The 15,398-nt window shown below is 36.2% G+C and overlaps 1 protein-coding gene across 1 annotated transcript; it reads right to left on the bottom strand.

Moving 5' to 3' along the window:
- Window positions 1-732: 732 nt before the first annotated feature.
- LOC139138025 (15-hydroxyprostaglandin dehydrogenase [NAD(+)]-like) lies at window positions 733-13,396 on the bottom strand. The gene is made up of 7 exons (XM_070706245.1): window positions 13,283-13,396; window positions 10,108-10,216; window positions 9,565-9,671; window positions 3,595-3,691; window positions 2,974-3,050; window positions 1,765-1,910; window positions 733-880 (listed from the first exon to the last, which is right to left on the bottom strand). The coding sequence occupies exons 1-7, from the start codon at window positions 13,394-13,396 to the stop codon at window positions 733-735; spliced, it is 798 nt and encodes a 265-aa protein (XP_070562346.1).
- Window positions 13,397-15,398: the final 2,002 nt, after the last annotated feature.

The raw sequence follows: 15,398 nt of genomic DNA on the forward strand, positions 1-15,398 counted from the left end.
ATATTTAGTCGAAGCAATATGTCCCCGGGAATAGTTGAACATTTATCACAGAAATGTTTTTCTTGCAGTGTGCTGGCACTCATTTATCAGCACAAGCATTATTTTTCCGTCCTCATGTCTTTATAGCTTATTCGCAGTCGATTTCATTGGTCGATGGCAGAAACAAGCAGCTTCTATAAATGAGTGTAATCACAGCACCGAATCATAACATTAGGGGAAGACTGCATTAACTTGCATGGTACCTGAAACCCGAGTCCTTGCCTGACCAACTCGGGTGACAAACAGAAGACTTTTAATCCCCCAAGGTTTGAATGTTCCATTGTTATGTTTATCTAATCCAGCTGGTGCCATTGTAGTGCCATTGTAGGAAAGGCAGGTCTGTGAAATTGATCCTCCAGGGTGTACCCATCCATTTGTGACCTAGCGGTGACAAGGTACTGAGACGTTCCTTTCACGACAGATGTACTCGGAGATTTTTAGATTATGTCCTAAGCTGATATACTTGATGCAGTCATACAAAATCGGGTGAGCACTGAAAGTTCGTAAAATATATATTTTTTCGCCTCAAGAGAGGCTCAGGGTAACGTTAATTGCGGTCATTGATATTAAGAAAAAAATTGCGATGTTAATTTCATTATTTTACTTGACACATCGCCAAGCGACACCTCAAAAACATTAAGAGACATAAATTACAATAGCCAATAATAATCGCAAGCGATAAAAATGGCGGTATTAAGAAGACAACTTCAGCATCCTGCCGTAAGGTATGTCTGGCTCTTCTACAGCAGTCATCGTATTGTCCCCGGATACCACGCATGCGCAGCCGTTATATCTTGCCTCTTCGATTAGTTTCACGACCACTTCGGCGATGTAGGATGGTCTGAAATAAGAAAAGTACAAATAACATATTGCACATTTTACACGCTCCCACTCGCTTTATTATCGTTTATTTTGGAGAATAATATGGCGTAAGTCAGGTGTCGGCTAGTGTTAATGGGAAAGATGGCAAGGTCTTTCCGGAAAAGTGGATATCGTATGAGAGCTTCATGATGTGATAGCGTATACAAACGCGTGATGTATATACGTATTTGCGTACGTACCTCCGATCAGTACTAACGTACTTTCGTACAAACGTATGTATGTATGTATGTATGTATGTATGTATGTATGTATGTATGTATGTATGTATGTATGTATGTATGTATGTATGTATGTATGTATGTATCTATGTATCTATGTACCTATCTACGTATCTGTCTATACGTATGTAAATATCGTTCTTATATACTTAGATTATCTCATATAATACACAACAATATACCGAGAAAAAAAGGGCATGCATGCAAATTACTGAAGTGAAGAAGAATACAATGATATTACACTAATTGCCAGAAGAGACTTATTTGAATCGTCAGAACTGATAATTTCTCATGACTGATATTGTGCCTCTGCGATCGAAGACGACCAAAGTGTGATTTCAAAGTGTTTTCTCAAGAACCTCGGCGAAGATAACAAAATTACTACCAGAAGCCATTTCGACAACTGCTGATGTTTCCCTCTCGCATTTGGCATAGTTTTTTCTTCTTTGTACAAGTGCTATGGTAGTTTCTTGTTCAAAACGTCCTTTCAATTAATCTTTTCCTCTGAAACCGCCCACGCCAGAGAATAAAACTAGCCAGACCTCTACACAGCCAAAGCTCTCTCGATGACATTTACAGTTCCTATACGTTTCTGCGGACAGACAACGACACAACAAGAACTCACTCGATAAAGTTCATGGCCGCCCTCAGCTGTTCTGCTTCTGTTGTATATTTGCAAGTATCTTCAAAATTGGCAATCATTGCAGTGTCAACCCACTCTGGACATACAGCCGATACCCGTACTCCATTTTTCTCTACATTTGGCTCTTTCTGTAATCCGACGTAAAGGTTTGAAAAAAAGAGGTATAACAGAAGAAATTAGTTTTATTTGACCTTCAAAAATACAACCAAATGTCACCGTTTCCATGGTTACAGCGAATCTAACTATAGTTACGTGGATTCTAGTACTTCTGCCTTTAAATACGGCTTAAGAACATTTAATGCAACTATTTCATAGTTAACTGCATAAAGCTACAGAACAAAAGCGCTGTGGACGCCTTGGCTTTAAAAGAGACGTGACAGCTGCCGCTCATTCTTTGAGTCGCTGATGTGCTGACTCAATTTAAATTTCACTGACAAATTTAATCCGGACGTTCACATTAGTAAACTCGAGATTTTGAGTTTCGTATCAACGTAATAAGGTATTTGTGCAACCCATAAAAAGATTCTTCGTAACAGCGGAATCGAATAGTTTCTTCCATGTCATCATGAGGTGGAAGTGTGCTTCAGAGAACACATTTTAAGACTCTCACATTTTTACAATACATTTCTGATCTACCATTTGTGTAAACTCATTCCAAAGCTCTTGGCGTGAATATATATTCCATCAATTTCTTCATGTGAATCTTCCCCGTTATTGTAATCTAAGGACCTCACGAAACTATGTTAATTAAGTTAAAAAAACAGTTGACTGCCACCAACATTTAAATTTCTCTGGCTTATGAAGGCGAATCAAACACACTTTTATCAATATCTAGTTTTTTGAGAGAGAGATATTTGGAGTTTTGAAGCAAACTATTATTCCAATACATGCTTTGAAAGGAAAAGAGAAGACCTACACCACACCATCATAATCCTCTCTCGACCCAAAACAAGCTTGATGCCTTCAGGCGGCGATTATGTACGTTTATCTATAGAACTTGCACTTTCCGCGCACCTACTTTCACTTGAAAGCGTTATCTTTCATCTTACAGATAAATCACCTCTTGTCTTTTTGACGTACTTATGAACGGAAGGAGATCACGAGATCATGAAGAATAGGAGGCGAAAACAGCTTTAAATGGCATACAAGAATGTGGAAATGCGATATAAAGACATTTAAAAAGTTACATACAGCAGCAGCCCTTGTGAATCCAACAACTCCGTGTTTTGAAGCAGTGTAGACGGGAACGTACTTATGGGCAATAACACCTGGAAAAAGCAAAACAGGTGAACAATGTCAATTTCTTCTGTAACATGATTGTGAAAATAGACGAATTTTCGACGAATTATAACAAACGAGATTTAACATTACTTTTGCACGCCATCGCCTCGGTTATTACACTCCGGATACTGTCACTTATATATACAATTGATAGCGCTACAGTATTATTTATTATATCATACCAGTATATTGATGGTGCAAATACATTGATCTTATTGGTCGAGACGCGAAAAGAACCGTGTTATATTGGCGATATACCACGGCTGTCATACGCGCGAGCTCTCAGCTTGAGCAAAATTCCTTTTATGACATTCCACACCAGAATTTCAATAAACTATTATGATATGATAGCAATAAATCACACCCAGGACGGTATACCACTAGAATTTGACCAGTCCACTTCATATATGCACTCGCTATCGCTCGTGCATATATGTCGTGAACTGGTCAAAATCTCGTGGTATACCGTCGCTGGGTGTGCTTTTTTGGCTAATTATACATACATGAGGGGTTGGTATTAAATATGGTTACCTGCAATAGATCCTGCGTTTATGACGACACCACCATTCCCACCATTTTGTGTTCCCATGAATTCCACTGCCAGGTAGGTTCCAATGATCACCGGGATCTGAAAGTGTAAGTTTTATGTTTGTAGTTTTTCCACATCTCAAAGAAGATGTGAATATATATTTTAAGATCTATTTGAACATGTTTATTTAGCATTTATAGAAGTTAATTGTATTATATTTGCACATTCCCTCTCCCAACAAGCAAACAATATTGTAAGAATTTAAAAAAAAATATCGGGAAGCGGAAACAATGTTAATGTTCGGTTCAACTTGATAAAAACCGTGTAGAACGGGTAACTTTTGAATATGGAAAAGCTAGCTTCAAGAAGAATTTAAACTTTTCAATATTTTAGCTAGAAAATGTTATCAGAAAAACAACAACATAACATGACAATCACAACGTCACAAAAGTTGGTAAATTAATTTTATACCACACCCGAAAAGTTGCATGTTGGGCATTTTCCTGGAAAACTTACGGGAATAACGTTTCAACTCGCGCGTTTTCGATTATGTAGAAGGTTCTCGTATTGTAAATTTTTGCTTGAGTTTGACTCATCCCGTTGATGCCGATTGTATATTTTGAATAATTGTACCAGGAGCGACACCCCGCCGTAGGTGTGTTATATCTGTCATTTGATTTTTAAGTGATTGTGAATGAGGTGATTCAGCTACAAATAAACATTTTGAGAACGAAACAACTACCTAGCATTACTGTTCCTCTAATGATCTATTATTACTTTCAATAAATCTGCGACAATTTCTCTTTTCCTTTCAATTCTAATCCTCCCATAAAAACTTCTTGAACAATGCCATTCGGCAAAATTGTTCTAAAAAGCGTCCCCTACAGGGCATAGGAAGTGTTGTTCTAGTCCGGCAGCCAGTGGGGTAAACCTTGCTTTGTGGTCTTAAGTTTTTTTCTTGGTGGATTTCGTTTGTCAAGACCACCACAAAAAGAATTTAATTACTGGCCCTCTGTCAGCATTGAGCAATTTGAGAAAATTAGCATAATCAAAATGGCCGCCAGCTTATTGCACTTTGTATGAGAAAGAAGACTCAAATGGCTTTATACATATTGTAACTTTGTTTTTCTCGTTTAATCACCAAGCAGTTGCTGACGGAAAACTGGAACATAAATATTGGCATATAGTATTTGAATGACATGCTAATTGCATAATTTCAAGATGGCGGCTAGCTGTAAACATGTCCGGCAGCCAGCTGCCAGTGGGGTAAACCTTGCTTTGTGGTCTTAAGTTTTTTCTTGGTGGATTTCGTTTGTCAAGACCACCACAAAAAAGAAGTATAACTACTGGCCCTATGTCAGCATTGAGCAATTTGAGAAAATTAGCATAATCAAAATGGTTGCCAGCTTACTGCACTTTGTATGAGAAAGAAGACTCAAATGGCTTTACACATATTGTAACTTTGTTTTTCTCGTTTAATCACCAAGCAGTTGCTAACGGCAAACTGGAACATAAATGTTGGCATATATTATTTGAATGACATGCTAATTTGCATAATTTCGAGATGGCGGCCAGCTGTAAACAATTCTTTGTTAAGCGTAACTCTACATTATTATCATTTACTGTACTTTGTGCAGTTATTTTAACACAGTAACTTTTACATCAGTTTTAATAGTTGTATGTACATAAACTTCTTTTTCTCTTGCAAATTTAATGTTGATAATCAGACATATAAGCAGCCGACTAGTTTAGCCTTTGCCCATTGTCAAGTACTTGTCTGTTTACTTGTAAAAAGATATAAACTGATGCGGACAGTGTTCTGGTAATTGTGTTTCACTCTGCCAAGAGCCTCTGTTATGTTTCTAAGTAAGTTAGTGATCTTTATGCCTTGGCTAAAACCAACCTGAGTTGTGATTTTCTAACCGAAACAATGATTAAGTAAGGTGGGAACTTTTTCCTAGCTCGACTATCAATGCATTTTATGTACATTTAAGAAAAAACGTTGTGATTTACACTACTTTCGAGGTTGATATGGAATCTGCTGACGTCACATTGAATCCATGATTAGCCACACTTTGTGTATCAGAAAAAGACTATGGGTTTGGAGTACAATGACTTATAGAAGATATTTCCAAAGTTACTCGGGTTCTCTAAAGGTAAAAAGGGGAAGGCGGCTTAACACACCATACTATATTTGAGGATGTTCAATTTTTTCGTATGTTACTCTTAATATGTGTATTTTTGGGGGTTTAATTTATTTTTGGATGTACTAGGACGATTCGTCGTTCGGTCTGTGGTGTCAAAAATCATTTGTGATCCATTTTAACGTGCATTTCGAAACTCTTAAATGTGAGTTCTTCTTCAGTCTCTTAATATTGTTATCCTTATTTTGTTCGTGTATGACCTCTAGAATTACATTTGTTCATTTAGTAACGAAACTATTATTGATATATTTGGATCTGAATCCCATCCAGTGTGAGATTGCATATTTGTATTGTTTGTGTTTGGCCTGTTTTCCTTTGTATGTTGTTGAACTCTCTTGTTCTTTACTTATGTGTTTATTTGTTTGTTTTTTTCTCTTTTTCGTTGATCCTTTGCGTTGATTTTGGCTCTTACTACAAGTAATTCATCTTTAAGTTTTGTTTCTCTTCTATGCTATTATTGGTTTTTCAGGGAACAAAAGCTGAAGACGTTCATTGCTTTCAATTATTTTCCATTTCATTGTTAGTGCTATTATATCGTTTGTTCTAATTTGTGAACTGTATTTGGTTGCGTATGTACATAAGTTTTGTTATTATTGATTTTCCCTAGTTTGAGGTACGATTCGCACTTTGTGTGTCCAACTTCCTTTTCTGATTGTGCGATTTATGTGGTCTTATAACCTTGTTTTTGTTTTGTTTTTGTTTTTTGTTGAAAATTCAACTTTCTTGTCAAAGTCTTGGTTATTATTATATGTTGTTACACGGGCATATCTCAGCAATTTACCTTAATTAAACCAGTAAAAATACTTTTTTGGGTCGCATGAGTTTCTGGCTAGATATTGAAATGGTCCGTTATTTTGGTGTGAGTTTTTGTGTCGAGAATTCTCCCTTTATTGTATCGATGACTTTGTAAATCATTTATGACACTTTGAGGAGAATACTCTATTGTAAATTTGAAAGTTCAGTGTAACTTATTGATTTTAGCCATAAATTCACATTCAGCTCAGTTTCTGTTCCCGTATAGATCTTGAAAACATCATCTCTGAATCGTTTCCAAAAGGAAAGTCTGCTTCTGTGTAGTTTAATGACCTCAATTTCAAGGTTGTAGAATGTTGTATCAGCGATTTCCGGAGAAACTGGTGAACCCAGGCTACAGCCACAAATCTGTTGATAAACGTTTCTGTTAAATTCAACCGTGTTATGTTGCAGAAATATTGTTAGTCATTCTTTAGTGGAACGCTTCGATCTTTTCTTTATATTTTACAGCTGTAATTGATAGTTGATACTGAATCAAGTGCGTTTGTGACAGCTTGCTTCAGTTTGTGGAATATTTGTGTACATCGAGATTACATCCAGAGTGACTAATAATGCATTATGTTGTATTGTTATCTTGCTTAGTTTGTTGGTAAAGTCCGTTGCGTCTTTAATGTACATTGGCTAGTTTTGTACAATCAGTTTTAAGAAATAGTCTATCTTATGTATTCCGATATTTTGTGTGTGTGGGCTAGAGCAGCCATAAATAATTTGGACCGTGACAACAAATGAATTTTGCTGATGCTGGTGACTTTTTTGAATTTTTGGAGTGGATACTGCGTTGGTGTGCATATCAGGTGTATTCAAGGATCATGATATTTGAACGTATCATTTGTCTATATGTTTATTTTTGTACATGTCCGTGTAGTTTTCTGGTTGTGTTGTCGCTGTCATTTACGTGCACTTTTGTATTTGGCTTAAAAGTCTGTGACTTTCTTCAATGTAATCTGTTTAATTTGATATTGCTATTCCATTTCCCCTGTCTTTATCGAATGGTTTTATGGTAATGTTATGGTTCAATTTGATAGTGTTTTAATGGCATTTTTCTGCCTATATTATGTTAGATTTGGTTGTATTGAAATGAATTTCGGAATTTTCCAGGGATAAATTTTAAGCCTCTATTCAATGTTATTTCAGGAGTTAACACAATGGAACTAATTTGGGATAATTGGATGGTGACGTAATGTCGATTTAATCTTCAAATGTAATCTAATCTGCTTTTCTTTTATATTACACACTTGTTTTTATGAGTAATTTGCGATACTACAACATTCAGCTATATGGCACCGAGCATGTACACTTTTCAGAAATTCGCAAAATATAAAAATGCAATTATCCCAAATTAGTTCCAATCGTGCTGTTTATATTCCAAGAGATATTTTAATACATTTAGTGTTCTAAGGGATTTGTATTTGGTACGCCTGTTTGCGTCTTATTTTTTGTTTGTTTCTTTAATTAATTCTTTTCTTTTGCTTCCATTATCAGAGAAGATTTCCTCAATCTGTTAAATTTTCTCTGTGTGTATTTTGAATATGATGGCGGCCTGGCCATCGTATTTCAATGGTAGTTCTTTGGCTGAAAAATTTGGTGGCCCTGAAAAAGAGCCCTTTGGTTTGGTTTGGGGAAGTAGTTTTTTGTACGTAACAACTTATATTTTGAGTTTATGTGTAAGTTGTTATTTGACTCTCTTCGAAACGTCCGAGGAGCTTCTTTGCTTGTTGTATTTGGTCTCTTTCTGTTAGAGATTGTATTCCTTGTAAGACTGTTGTGGTATTTTCGTTTGCCAGTTATTGGACCGGTTATATTTGTGTTCGGGCACGTGTATAATTTTGAGAGAGCTGTATGAAACACGGAGCCTACTTTTACCTCGTTGTAGACTTTTTGTTTCGCCATAGTGTCCCAACACTGTGTCCAAAATTATAGAAGACGAAAATATTAAACATATTACGAGTAACATAGGAAAACACCAATTCATTTAGCATTCATTGTAGCATTGTTTATAATCTACTTTGGTACAGTTCAAGCTTTCCTATAAATTTGGTTTATGTGTTAATTTATGCAAATGAGTATTTAAATTTATCCATCTATGATTACTAACCTTTTTTTAGTTAAAGCACTAATAGAAATGTGCTTTTACTGGCAGACTTTACCAATATAAAGCCTACTTCTACTGCTTCCAATGGTAATTTGCGATAATTTTGTGTTAATTTATGCAAATTAGTATTTAAATTTATTCATCTATGATTATTAACCGTTTTTTAGTTGAAGCACTAATAGAAATGTGCTTTTACTGGCAGACTTTACCAATATAAAGCCTACTTCTACTGCTTCCAATGGTAATTTGCGATAATTTTGTGTTAATTTATGCAAATTAGTATTTAAATTTATTCATCTATGATTATAAACCGTTTTTTAGTGAAGCACTAATAGAAATGTGCTTTTACTGGCAGACTTTAACAATATAAAGCCTACTTCTACAGCTTCCAATGGTAATTTGTGATAATTTGGCGGCCATTTTGTTTATGCTAATTATCTAAAATTGCTCAATACTGACAGAGATCCAGTAACTATTTTTGTCACTTTGGTTTCTTGACTAGCAAAATCCGGTTTAAAAAAAATTAAGACCCTAAAACAAGGTTCAGGACAAAAAGTGGATTTGGCTGCCGGACTATTCAGCTCATGACAGGCTGACAAACGGTTTGTTGACCCGTGTTGGCGCTGTTGTTTTATGGGTTAAACAATTTTAAAACGCCATTCCAACTTAAAGATTACACAGGAATTTTATTGTAAACAGTTTGAGATTTCATAAATTGATAACTTCAGAACGATGAAGAAAACCAGCAAGACATTCACAGTAACAGACAATTTTTTTCGTTGGTTTTAAAGTGCGACCAATACGTGTTATGCAAACCGTGGCGCCCTGTAATCAAACAAACCGGGGGTATGACTGATAATTACCAGGTTGGTAGCGATCGTCCTGACGGGGTCGTATTCATTGCAGATGCCTGCATTGTTGCATACAATGTCAAGTCGGCCAAATTTCTTTTTTATATCCTCGAAGGCAGCTGTAGAGGTGTGATAGAGACATATTGTTTTTTATTAATTCAAGGATTCACATAATGAATAGAAAAAGAGAAGAAGCTATATAAACGTTATAAAATTGACAACATTGTGAGGAAAAAAAAATAAAAATCCGTATAAAATCTAATACAACATTGGATGGAGCTATGTAGAACATATTTGATATTCATATTTTTCAAATTTCTCAAAAGCGTTAGGTGCCCTATAGCTGAATGTTGCAATGTTACAAATTACTCATAAAACAACTGTGTTACTTAAAAACTTAAAAGAAAGCAAATGAGTTTACACTTGCAGTTTAAACTGACATTACTTCATCATCCAATTATCCCGAATTAGTTCCAATCGTGGTATATATGTAACTTCAACGACAGGGAAGTAATTCAACTGAGGTCTTCAAACTCACATTTAGTTGTTCGTTACTGGTGACGTCACACTTCACAAAAACGATCCTCTCATCCCCAAAAGTCTTCTGAAGCGAGGCTGCAACCTCTTTTCCGTTGATCGGATCGATGTCCACGATGCCAACTCCCTAAAGCGAGACGAATATGTTCATAAGAAAGTTGAAATTAAATGACTTGAACTTTTTCTCAAATTTTCCTCGAACAGAATTTCATCATTCTCTTTAAAAATAAAAAAATCGGGGGTCGCCGTGTGAATTTTGGACCAAGTGAAACAAATTACCTAATATTTAACTATGTTTGAAATTCAAAATGAACCTCATGATTGTGTTTTCCCTATTTGAGAAAATAGAATTCCAGATTTTCACAAAACAAAGCCTGCGAAATTGTATTTACCAAGAATATATAAGGCTCAAAATGAACCCCACAAGTGGTGGACCATAAGGTTATGGTACACACGTAAGAGTGTTTAATTAGCATATTACCCGTCGCTGTATTGTGGTCATTATTACGTTTACTACATATAAATAAACAACTGTAGTTGTACTGGGTTATGGTGACGGCATTACAAACTTCTGGCTGTACAAAGTGCAATTCATAACGTTTGACATGTCTTTAGTACATGTAGTTTCATTTGTTAACACTTACAGGGGCTCATAATTGCATAAGAGGCACCATACAAGCCATGAATATCATCATTCAGTTGCAGTTTTCGGCGTGCCCTTCAGGCAGGTAAGTTTAATACATCAGAGATATGTTATCAGAGATATCTGGATGTTTGCAATTTCAAAGTCTGTTTTGCAAAGCATGTTAGTCATTATGAAATCAGGATTCTTGTACAAAGCATAACAAAACTTGTATTAGAGAGCAACATGCTTCGTGTCAAATATTTGACAATATATTGATACTGTAACAGTAACATGTTTTAGAAAGAGACAATAACAAGATATTTTTCTGTCTCATGGATGCAACTATATTCCTTCCTGTTACAAGTTTTCAAATAGTTTTATTTAAATTTCCATTGGTTAAAATCGTTACGAAATCGTTTACGAAAACGACAAAAATCAATTCACAAACTGCCTTTTGTTAACTATCAATTTAAAGAGGCATTTTTTGTCATTATTTGTTGTACTTTTATTTGTTTCGACGATAAAAGAAAAGGTCCTCTCAGACACTGTTCACATCAGAGTTTGCCAGAACTTGTCAAACTTGTTTCTTTAGCTTCTTAGGAGATGTGATGGGAACCAAGCAAAAACGCAACTTTCTTTGCTCTGTCCATGGTTTTGATAAAGGTGAGATTGTGTTTTGTTGATATTACTGCAAGTGATTGTTTATTTTATAAAGTTTTCGATCCTGCTTTTAAAGTTTACAGGGAGAACCAAAGTAGAATAATTCATATTCAATACTTTGAAATTAGATCGAGGGCAACAGTTTCAGAGAATGTAAGTAATGCATTGTCACTGTAAGTAAACTTTTATACCTAAATTACAATTGTTCAGCACAAAAAATGACCAGCACTTTCACTGTTCAATTTTGAATTGAAAAACGATGTATTTTCGAAGGAAATGAAAAGTAACTGCATCCCTACCGTCTATATCGAACTTGAAACATCACCTTTAAATATCATGCCATTCAAAAAGCCGACACGGTGAAATGCCAGAGATGAAGAAAAAGGAATGTTCATGCATCGACATCAGCATGATCAGCGAGCTGCATGCCATGGTATCAGCTGATCAATACGATCATTATTATGTCGCTATAGTAGTACAGCATTCATTGCAACATTGTTATTCAAATGCTTATATTTCAATAATAATTGTGTCTATAAATTTGATTTTCGATGGCTTCCTGAGAAGAGCTATTTTATTCCGGCGAACGACAGAACTTGACGTAAACGGGTGCTTGAAAGGTACAGTTGACAAACATACTGGAGGGTTTCGGTACCATCGCGATATCGAGAACAAGGCAAGGTAAAATCAGAGACATGGAGAAAAAAACGATGAATGAAAGTTGTCTCCGATTACTGTCAGTGCATCAGAATTAGGAGGCCGAGATGTTAGATCAACGGAGAGTCCACGTCGTCATGATTGTTGGTAGTAGCTGACCTTGGACCGAAACTTTGAATGGCTCCGTAGTATATCCGTAAACACTTCCGGTCGAGGTTGATGACATCGACAGCAAGCTGCCGTTGTTGGCCCGTTTACGGCTGGTTCGAGTAGCCTTTCACGCTTGCATCGTTTACACGGCCACTGACATACATAATATGCCATGTGTCAAACCCAGTATGGTCTAGGAGTTTGCAAACGTACTGAGTTCTGTTTCACCCACACTAAATACTGACTTTTTCTCCCCGCCCGCTGATTAGTTTTGAAATTTGCCCACCCGCTGAAAAATTGCGCACGAACACCTTTTTGCACGAACGGCTGAGTTGGCGGCACCTGTGTGTGTGTATATATATATATATATATATATATATATATATATATATATATATATATATATATATATATTATATATATATATATATATATATCACCTTTCGATTTACCTTTGTCTCGGGTTTCACCCTGTTTTGAAATTGGAATAGGGAGTCTGCCTGTTATATGTTTATTTCCAAGGGGGTCAGCAACGTTTTGATGCTCGTAGAAAAATAATCCACACCAAGGTAGAAGAAACTGACCCGCCCCTTCAGTCACCCAGTATACAGTTTATCACTGGTGACCCCTAGAGCAAATGACCTCTCGTTGCCAGTGATTTGCTTCCTATTCGCAATGGTCTGCTCTTTGACAGTGTAAGTATTGTCACAGTAGTCGACAGATACATCAAAACATGACCCAGGAGGTATAACCCAGTTCCTATCTTCTTCGCATGACTGAGAGATAACACGATTGGAACTATTAATTCCGATCGTGTCAGATATACAAATACTAACATAGTGTTTTTGCTCTGTTCAGAACTAAACGGTAAGTAAGTTTGACCCCAGACAGTCTGACTTCGCGGTCCAGTTGTTGACCTGTTTCTCAATCGCGCTTTTGATTAGTGAAGTAAACAGAGCTCTGTCCCGCCCAGCCCGTTCCGGAGTTACTCACCTGGTATGTCCATAGTGGTTATTTGACCTCACAAGACTCTGCAATTGCAAAGCCAAAATTTTAAACCTTGATTGAGCAGTTTAACTTCATAATTAAAGATAGTCTAACCTTTGCTTCCTTGCGTAAAAGTATCTCAACTATGGCTTTACCAATACCGTTGGCACCACCTGTGACCAGTGCTACTTTACCAGATATGTCCATGTTGTTCGCGTTCACCGCCATCTTGCGCCCTGTCGATTTGTGACCTACATTTAAACTCACGATGTAAAGTCCATTCTAAATGTGAATCTATAGGTACAAATACATTACCCAAGTAGCTGAGGGGAGCTGATATTCTGTCGGACTGTCAATATTTTTTGAAAGTCTTATAAAGCTACCATGCACACAAAAAATCTTTGAAGTATCTTTCTGTAGATTTTTTCGGCAGTCTGGGTGATTAGCAGGACTTTGAAATATTTTTATTTATCGATCAGCTGTCTCCGTATTTCTCGATTTACGAATGATGAACTAAGGAAGGTCGTTGTATGACATTTTGCTAATATGAAACAAATAAACCAAGAAATTAAAAGCAAATCAAAGTTCGATGCATTCACAAATAGTCCCAGCAGAATGGAAAAGTGATGAATACTGTACCCCAGAATCAAATGGTTTTGCCCCATTGAAACTCAGATCATGTCGGGTCAGGCAATGGGACGAAACTTGATCAATGATAAATCATGACATTAAGTTGAATGTACGGTCATCGAAAGCCACCCTCCTCTCCCCTATCCCCAACAAAGACTCCCCAAAAAGGGAAAACAAAAACGGGGCTATTCTCGTGTATTGTTGAAGGCATACATCTCAATTTGACTTGTGTGAATCCTATATTCTTTCTTTGTGTTTCTCAATCTCTGACTATCTCCCTCGCGCTATCTCTCTGTCTGTCTTTGTTCATGTCCGCCTGACGATTTGCCTGTCTCTCGTGCAACCATATGTGGCGCAGAATATCAATTTTAACCATCAATGGTCTGCTCTTAACAGTTTGGTATTACAAAGAGGTGTATGGGTCACTTGCTGGTAGAACCACATCCAAACATCAGATGTTACAAAGCATGGCTTGGTGACCTCGACCTTTGGGCCTGACAGCGTTACACAAAGAGTACAATTGCAGTACAATTGATTTTGGAAGGGCAGATGTATGAGGCACACATTCAAACACGTTTTTCTATGTGTACAGTGAAATAAGATGGGTGAAGTTTACACATATGTATGTACAACAACACGCATGGATGTACAAGTACGAGGGGACGAAGTAAAACAATTACTTCACACAGTAACACTTATTATAGATATATAACATATTGAAAATGTACACACTGACAGATTCTTTGTTTATATATGTATATATAATATGTATGTATGTATGTATGTATGTATGTATGTATGTATGTATGTATGTATGTATGTATGTATATATATATATATATATATATATATATATATATATATATATATATATATATATATATATATATATATATATATATATACTAGTTGTGAAGATTTACACATTGACATCAGATATAAACATTAAAAACACCATGGTGAAGACAGCTCAGGTGCGTAAACTTACATGTATTAACAATGCCGACAGCATATAATTATGTATGGCGTACTGTCAAGCTGCTTTTTCAAATGTACATACTTTTCCGTTGTATAGACTAACGGCTAACAAATTTAAATGTTTGACTTATTTTTGATCTGAGATAGGGCTAGTGAAATGAAGACAGATCCGCTTTTATCTTAGATTCACAGACAGGACTGGCAATTGCACACAAACTCGTTCGAATCAGAGTCACAACGTACAAGATATCAATAAACTCGTTCTCAGTTTAGGTATGCATGAAAATTTTACACGTAGACTCGTTTCCGATTCAGAGTAACAACTTATAAGCTATAAAGAGAGAGTCGTTTTCAATTTAGGCAGGCCCTAAAACTTATATATAGGCTCGTTTACGATTCAAGATAGTAACTTTCTAAATAGACATATAGTGTTGGTCGCAATTATTGGATTTTGATACAGAACTTAGGGGGCTTCATAGCATTCCGGTATAGGGCTGTATCCAATATTATTATTTTATATTCCCCAAACACCAAAACTTGTTAAAGGGGTCTGGATAAATGATCACATTGGTGCTTGATTTAAAAGCAAATTCGTCCCAGAAATGTCTTCAACAGAAACACC

Source organism: Ptychodera flava, chromosome 8 (assembly GCF_041260155.1).
Source record: "Ptychodera flava strain L36383 chromosome 8, AS_Pfla_20210202, whole genome shotgun sequence".
NCBI lineage: Eukaryota > Metazoa > Hemichordata > Enteropneusta > Ptychoderidae > Ptychodera > Ptychodera flava.